The 7,972-nt window shown below is 55.1% G+C and overlaps 1 protein-coding gene across 4 annotated transcripts; it reads right to left on the bottom strand.

The window, feature by feature from the left end:
- TPM2 (tropomyosin 2) lies at positions 1-7,373 on the bottom strand. Of its 4 annotated transcripts, none has more exons than XM_046023078.1 (9): positions 7,123-7,373; positions 6,569-6,694; positions 3,504-3,637; positions 3,265-3,382; positions 3,099-3,169; positions 2,886-2,961; positions 2,330-2,392; positions 2,095-2,164; positions 1-149 (listed from the first exon to the last, which is right to left on the bottom strand). In XM_046023078.1, the coding sequence occupies exons 1-9, from the start codon at positions 7,234-7,236 to the stop codon at positions 67-69; spliced, it is 855 nt and encodes a 284-aa protein (XP_045879034.1). In that variant the 5' UTR covers positions 7,237-7,373; the 3' UTR covers positions 1-66. The 4 variants fall into 4 exon arrangements, with proteins under 4 accessions (XP_045879034.1, XP_045879036.1, XP_045879035.1 ...); XM_046023080.1 differs by lacking the exon at positions 2,886-2,961 and adding an exon at positions 2,569-2,644; XM_046023079.1 differs by lacking the exon at positions 1-149 and adding an exon at positions 888-1,208.
- Positions 7,374-7,972: the final 599 nt, after the last annotated feature.

Below are 7,972 nucleotides of genomic sequence, written 5' to 3'. Positions count from 1 at the left end.
TGCATGTAACATCCATTTTATTTTGTTGGGGCGGCGACGGCAGCCCGGCTGGGGGCAGAGCAACCCTCACAGGTTGTTGAGTTCCAGCAGGGTCTGGTCGAGAGTCTGGTGTATCTCCACGTTCTCCTCCTTGGCACTGGCCAAGGTCTCTGTGAGGGGAAGCAGCATGTGAGAAGGGGCAGGGAGACGTGAGGGGTGATGAGGGATGAGGCAGACTTGGAATGGGATGGAGGCACAGGCAGACATAAGCACGAAGGGATCTGAGGATCCCATGCCAGGGGCAAATGGACGGACTGACCGAGAGAGACAGATGCCTCACTCAAGGCTTCAGGGTCGTGGGGGTGGGATGGGGAAGCCTGAGTCATAAACTACCTCCTTCTCTAGAGGGTTTACGAGAGTTGGAATCAGAAGAGAAGACAAAGACTGAGCCAGAAAGGGGAAGGCCAGACAGACAGGCTTGAGGCAGAAACCAGACCTGCAGTGAAAGCCCCATGTTGGGATGCAGGGTTTTCCCAAACGTCACCCCAGACCTTCACCACCTTCTGGCCCTTCCTTGGCACCTCCCCACCCATCTCCTCTCCAGTCCTTCCTTCATCCTGGAACCGCAGTGGGGTGCTCTGAGGTCAGTGACAGGGCTAGGTCGGCATAAGAGCGTGTCTCTCAGGCAGCAGAGGGCTCACAGAGACTGATGGGGTGATTTGTGCAGACGTGCAGCAGTGAGACAGTGACAGAGCGAGAGTGCCATGTGGAGGGGGTTCTGTGTGGGCCACAGTGTTCTGTGGGTGAGCTCAGTGTGGGGGTGGGGCTCACAAGATTGGGGGTGTCTGTAAGGGCCAGGGTCTCTGAGGGGGTGAGGGAAGTGCTCTCTGGAGGGCAGGAAAACAGCATGGAGACCAAGTTGAGTTTATTAGGCAGCAGAAAGAGGTAGAGGCTGGAGGGTGGAGTGGGTGGATAGAAGGATGAAGCAAGTGCCAAGGTGGGCAGCAGGTGTGGCGGGGGCTCTCTGAGGCGGTGCCCGGCCTGGCTGTGTGATGCTGACCATTTTGCTGCTCCTGCCTGCCCCCTCCCCACAGAGAACGGAAAGAGGAGAGAGAAGGGGCTGAGGGGGCCACACTGGCGTGGGGCTCAGAGGGAGGTGATGTCGTTGAGTGCGTTGTCCAGTTCCTCGCTGATGGCCTTGTACTTCATCTTCTGTGCATAGACTTCGTCTGGGGGTGGGGGTGGGGTCCAGGGGAAGGGAGCCAGATGGGAATGTGGGGAGAGGGAATGAAGGGAAAGAGGAAAGGAAGGAGAGAGGGTAATGGAAAGAGAGAACAAGAATCAGAGAGAGGTGGACAAAGATGGAGTAGGAGAAATAGGCCAGAGAACAGGCTGGACAGCCCTGAGGGCTCCCTCTTCCCCTCTCTGTACCCCTCTTTTTCTCTGGAGCCGAAATCAGTCCTTCCCCTTGGAGCTCCTACCTCCCTCAGGGACACGGGGGCACAGTACTTTGAATGAGTAGGAGTGCTTGCTTCAAGGGGAGGGTGCTAGGGCCAGAAAGGACAAAGGTCCTAAAAGTTGGAGATAAAATTGAGGCTTGCCTGAGAAGGCTAGAAGCATGAGAAGTGGGAATTACAAAACTGAAAGGGTTATCGTAGAATAGAAAGAAAATGCAGTTTAGGTACAACATTCTTGCTACTACTGAGAAATAGCCATGGATTAGCAACTACCTAGATGTTCATTTTTATCAAATCTAGCTTAAAATGGTATTTTCCATTAACGTCATGAAAACTTAGATATTAAACCAAATCTCTCTATATTTAATAAAGAGATCTTTGTGATATAGTGCTATTGTGTTGCACTTGGGGACAAATTGTCTAGGTCAGTGCTACTCAAAGTGTGGTCTGAGGACCAGCAGCATAGCCCCAATCAGGGCTCAAGTTCGAGAAGCACTGGAGTGGGCACACCCCACCCAGGTGCAGCTACTTGAATGGTGGGCACAGCCCTGAGAGCTGGTGGAGTCCTAGATGGTCCAACACCAATTTATCTGGGACAGATGTAATAAGGGACAGACCGACTTAAAAAGATTTGGGAATTAGGGGAATATCGCTTTACCTTCCAGGTCATCGATGGTCTTTTCCAATTTTGCCACAGACCTCTCGGCAAACTCTGCTCGGGTCTCAGCCTGGGAGTAAAGGTAAGAAGGGGGAATGACAAAAATTAGACCCTCCCAGGTTCTTTCACTTAAGTCAACTTCCTCTTCCATCCCTATTCCCAAAGTCCCCGCCACAGGCAGTCTCTGACGGGGATGGGGGCTCGAGGGAAGAATAGGGATGGGAAGGACTCTCACCTCTTTTAGCTTCTCCTCCAGCAGTTTGATCTCCTCTTCATATTTATCTTCTTTGGTGGAATACTTTTAGGGACATACACATGCCATCAGGAGGTCGCCTCCACAAATCCTTCACTCCACTGAGCCCATAAGCTACTCCTGATCTTGTCTCCAGGGAATACCCAGCCCCTCCCTGCCTGAGCGTATCGCCTCCCTCCCCTGCAGGACCCCATCCTCACTGCCCATCTACCCCCTTCTACCTTGTCCGCTTGGGCTTCCAGGGATTTCAAGTTGTTGGTAACAATTTTCAGCTCCTCCTCTAGGTCCCCACATTTACTGCAGGGGGTGTGTGGTGGGGGGGTGTGAGGGCACAGTGTGGGAGACAGTGGAGACCGCACAGTGAGGAAGGGGTGGAAGAAAGAAGAGAAGAGCAAAGTTGTGAGAGTGACAGCAGCCAGAGTTTGGAAGCCCCAGGCCCTTCCCAACCCCCAGCAGGTGAGAGAGCAGCCTGAGACTTGGGGGGAAGGTGAGCTGAGAGAAGGCACCACTGCCCAAAAAGGTCCAGAGAGGTCACTACCTCCTCTTCTGAGGCCATCAGGGACTTGAGGGCCTGGTCCATGGTTCGGAGTTCCTCCTCCAGCTGCCTGGCGCGGCTGGGGGCAGCAGTTAGGGGTCAGAGGACAGGACCTGTCCCTATGGCCCCAAGCCTGGGAAACTGCCTCCCACGGTCCAGAGTACCCCAGAGCCACAAGCAGGCCAAGTTTCACTTGCTGCCCCAGGATCTCCTTACCTCTCGGCCACCTCTGCTCTCTCTTCTGAGCGCTCCAGCTCTCCTTCCAGGATCACCAGCTTCCTGGCCACCTGGGGGGAGAGGGACAGAAGGCACACACCTCTGGTGAGTGGCTGGGAGCATCTGTGGTTTGGGAGGGAGAAAGAAGTGGGGGTAGGGCTGTCACCTCCTCGTATTTGCGGTCGGAATCCTCAGCGATGTGCTTGGCCTCCTTCAGCTGCATCTCCTGCAGCTCCATCTTCTCCTCATCTTTCATGGCTCGGTTTTCAATGACCTTCATTCCTCTGAGACGCAAGGTGTGGGGTGGAAGTGGGGTCAGGACCAGCAGAGACAGGCTGCCAGCCTCTGCCTGGCCCGCCCTCTGGGAGGCCCCCTTCCCTGCCCTCTGGGAGGCCCCCTGCCCACCTCTCGCTCTCGTCAGCTGCCTTCTCAGCCTCCTCCAGCTTCTGCAGGGCTGTGGCCAGGCGCTCCTGCGCCCGGTCCAGCTCCTCCTCTACCAGCTGAATGCGGCGATTCAGGGAGGCCACATCTGCCTCGGCCTGTGGGTCAAAGGCCAGAGGTCAGGGGGCTTTTTTTTTTTTTTTTTTTTTTGCCTTGGATGAGGATCGGAGAGGTCCCAGAGGATGGTAAGATTCTTGTCAGAAAGAATCTGTTTCCTGGCTTCCAGACTTTCAGTCTATTTTTTTCCCCTGCTAACCAACCATCTTCTATCCAGATTCTCTACTCCAGCCCAAAACATGCATTCCTTAACAAGCTCCACTCCTCTGCTTCAGGGACTCTTCTAGCACTGTGCATAGTTTCCTGATGGTTATCTGCAGGCCCTTCTGTACCCACTGAAAGCGCTCCACGCTCAGACCAGGGCTGAGTCCTCCTGACTCCTCCACAACAAAGCCTGGCCCAAGTAAGGGGGTGGGGAAAATTGAGCCAACCAGACAGCGCCGCTGCTAAAAACAGCCAATCACAGAGTCAAGCTCAGTGATGTCACCAGCTGCCAGTCAGACTCCCAGTGAGGGGCTTGGAGCCTAGCCAGGCCGCGGGAGACACCCCTCGCTGTAACAAGGGGCTTCCAGACAGCGCCCGGGCCCCCGCCCCGCCAGGAGGCACCTGGAGGCGGTGCTAGGGCAGTGTGAGTGACACATGTGCAGCCCCACATCTGCAGTAGAAGTAGAACCACGGAGGTTTGGGGAATGGTCCACGGAAAATGATGATACCTTATGAAAATGAGAAGGCAGAGGAAGAAGGGCCTCCAATAAAGGAAAATGCGAGAAGCACTGCAGTTTGGTGTTAAGAGCATGGGCTCTGAGTCAGCTACAGCTCACCCACTCTGCACTTGTGTGACCTTGGGCAACTTATTTAGTCCCTCCAGGCCTCAGATTCCTCCTTTTTAAATTTTAAATCTGAGTTGACACAAGCAGTTCCTGTTTTGTAGGAGGTTCTGAGGTAATGCAGGTCTTCTAATAATCAACAAGACCACGTGGAAGGGCTTGAAAAACCAAACAGGCTTTCTAGCTCCATGCTAGGTCCACTGAAATGAGATTTCCAGGGCTGAAGCTTGGAAATCTTTTTTTTTTTTCCCCTCTTTTTTTTTAAGCTTCCAAGTGATTTTAATGATAAGCCAAGTTTGGGAAATTGTAAAACAGTATGTGGAAAGCACTTGGGCACACTGTCCACAGAGTGTGTACTCCATAAATGTTAGGTTATCCCTGTCTCTCCCTCAGAGACAAAGACCTTGAGATTTAAGACTGGAAAGGAGAAAGGGCCAGTGTAGGGGAAGAAGTGAAAGGGGGAAGGGATCGGTGGCAGCCCTGGGGGCAGAGCAGGTAAAGCAGGTCCTGGGTGGTATTGAACAGCAGGGGCAACTCAGCACCATATAAAGTCATGGCTTGTCCTCCAGGTGCTTGAGGCTACCTAGAGTGACAAAAGCTCATCATGGGCAGAGGACCAGATGACTCACTGTGGAAGGATTCTGGAGACAGCAGTGGGGATTGGGAAGAATGACTCTGGGGGCCCTTAGGGGTCTACTCTAGAGAAAGATGAGACTCTATAAAAGGAAAACTTTTTGTGATAGTGGGATGACAAATGACTCTGAAAAGTCTGGGAAGTCCTGGGGTCCTCATCACAGGACTGATAATTGCCATTTTCTGCTTCTCAAGCTCTTCCCAGTTATAGATGCTGCTCTCCAACCACAGGACAGGCCCTACTGTCCCCACTGGATAAATGTGAAGAGAGAAGGGAGAAACTGAGGCATTGTGTAAGTGAAGTGCTGTGTTCAAGGTCATACAATAAGTCCAGGCAGTGTTTGCTACTGACTCCTGGCACTGCTGCCCTGCATCCCCAGCTCTGTCCCTGTCCTCCCCTCCTCCCCTCCAGCCCCCACCCAGCTCCTTGGGTTTCCAGTCCTGCCTCCAGCTGCACTGGGCCTTAGTTATTTATAGAGCATCAGACACACAGGGCTGTCTTTGCGAGCAGCTGCAGGTCATTTCCCTCCCAAGTGCCAGGGCTGGTGAAGAATCAAAACCAAGCCTGGAGGTCAGAGAAACCAACCTTGGCGGGGAGGTGTTGGGGAACATGGATAATGGTCAACATAAACAGTAATGTCACCTCAGATCTCAGATGTTCAGACCTACTTTTGCCAATCCTACCATACCTCCAATCATAGACTCATTTTAATCCTGGATGAAAGGCCAGTGGGGAAACTGAGGCAGAGAATGGTACAAGTATCATATCCAAAGTCATTTGGATGGTCATTTGGCCATTCTTCAACCTCAAGGTGGGGGCTGGGAATGGCAGAAGGCAGAGAAGTCTGGTTAGGGGGATGTAGGGTGGACAGAGAAATATCAGAGTGAACAGGACTTGGTAAGGTGGCTGCCTTGGCATTTTTGGCCCTGTCCTTCCATCCTGTGGCCTGGCATGGTCTCAAGGCTGACAGCTTAATGAGGGTAAATGAGGGGCCATTAGAACCTGAGCTGGGCCCCAGTGCACAGCAGGGCTGCTGGAGCCAGAGGTCAAGGCCAGGGAATTTCTAATGGCCCCCCAGGGGTGTAACTCAAGTCAGGCCCCATCTCTGGGTTCCTCTCCCTCCTCCTACCCAGTAGTACCTACACCCACACCCCACACCCTGCAAATGGAGCTACAGCCTCTTCTCCACTTTCAGCTAGAGGATTAATTGAGGTGGATGGTAAATTCTTACCACCCCCACCCCCCAGGATGACTAACTGCTTGACCACTGTACGTTCTAAGAGCTGGAACCAAATGGACTTACAAGGCTGTGTCTTCTGGGGGAAATAGTGGGTGGTTTTGATTTACCCACTGCCTTAGATTAATTGTGCAACCTTGCCTTAGCCTGGGTTTCTGAGAGGAAACTATTTCTGTCCTGGTGCTGGGGATGTCCAGGTCCCCTTCTCCCTTCATTCCTGTATCTGGGACCCCTCCCAGTGCACTCTCCCACCATACCCCAGGTACACACTCACATCGGTAGCCTTCTTCTCAGCCTGTTCCAGTTTCTCCTGGGCGTCCTTCACTGACTCAGAATACTTTTCCACCTCATCCTCTGTCCCCTTCAGCTTCTTCTGGAGGGCCTGCTGCTCCTCCTCCAGCTGGGAGGGAAAGGCCTTGGTTAGTTAGGCCGGGGGCTCAGGAAGGAGGCCCGGCTGTGGGTGAGGGGGCTACTAAAAGGTACTTAGAGGCTGTCAGGTAGGAAGCAGGAGAGCAGAGGAAGGACAGTGCAGCCAGGGGTGTTGAGAGGGACCTGGTGGGGCTAGAGATAACGCTTCCAGCCCCAAGAAGCTGGGCCCATCATTGCTCTGCAGAGGCAGGTGTGGAAATTGGGAGACTGCAGCTGCCCAGGTATGGTGGGTGAGATTAAGTGTGGCTTTGGCTGGGTCCCTGATGGTACTGTGAAAGTCCAGCCCCCACACTGGACGGGAGAGCCTGCCATCGCAGGCCTCGGGCTAGGGGGCACAGGGCAGGGCCTACCCCTCCCTTGTTAGGGAGGACGGCGTTGCACTGGGTCCCGGTCCCCCACCTGCTTGCAGCGGTCCTCAGCCTGCTTCTTGTCGGCTTCGGCCTGCTCGGCACGGTCGATGGCATTCTCCTTGTCCAGCTTTAGCATCTGCATCTTCTTCTTGATCGCGTCCATGGCTGCGGTGGGGGGCGGGCCGGCAGGCGGGCAGTGTGGACTGGACGAACTGGGCTGGCTGCGCGGACTGGGCGCACGGGTGGCCGGCGAGGAGGACCAAGCGGGACTGGGATGTCCCAGCCGCGCGGGCGCCTAAAAGGCTGGGAGGGGCCGGGCGGAGCTGGGGGCCGGGACCCTCCCCCACCGCTGCCCAAACCTTGTAGGGGCAGAAGCTCAGCCGGGTGGGGGAGCGCGGCCGCCCCCTGCGCCCACCCCCTCGGGACCGCCCCCCTCGAGGCTCCTCCCCTCCCCCCACCCCCCAGCCGTCGGAAGGTAAAGTAGCTGGTACAGTCTGCTGGAAAAACTCTGGCCTTGCGGAGGGGAGGGGACCCTCGGGCTGGGGGCTCTAAGGTTCCTCTGAGTGACAGCCGGGCCCAGTAACAGCTGCGGTTGGGGCCCCTGGGGCTATTTCGAGGCGTGAGCTCACGGCAGCTGCGCGGGCGCAGGGACCCGCGTGCCCCCCTCAATTGCAGCAGTCGCTGCCCTTAATTTAGAAGTTTCCTGTAAATCCCCCTGGATTAAATGTCTCTTGAGAGGCGGGGCTCCTCCGTGGTTCGAGTACCTCAGTTTACCCCGAGTCCCAGACTCTGGGTCAGCGTTACCGACGTGGTAGTGACAGTGGTGAGTCTCACCAGGGACTTGGGGAAACTGAGGCAGGAAGGGAGCCCAGGGTCCCGAGCCAGTGAGGAACGGGGCC

The sequence above is a fragment of the Meles meles genome, chromosome 11, assembly GCF_922984935.1.
Source record: "Meles meles chromosome 11, mMelMel3.1 paternal haplotype, whole genome shotgun sequence".
NCBI classification, from domain to species: domain Eukaryota; kingdom Metazoa; phylum Chordata; class Mammalia; order Carnivora; family Mustelidae; genus Meles; species Meles meles.
This window is presented reverse-complemented; position numbering and strand designations above follow the sequence as displayed.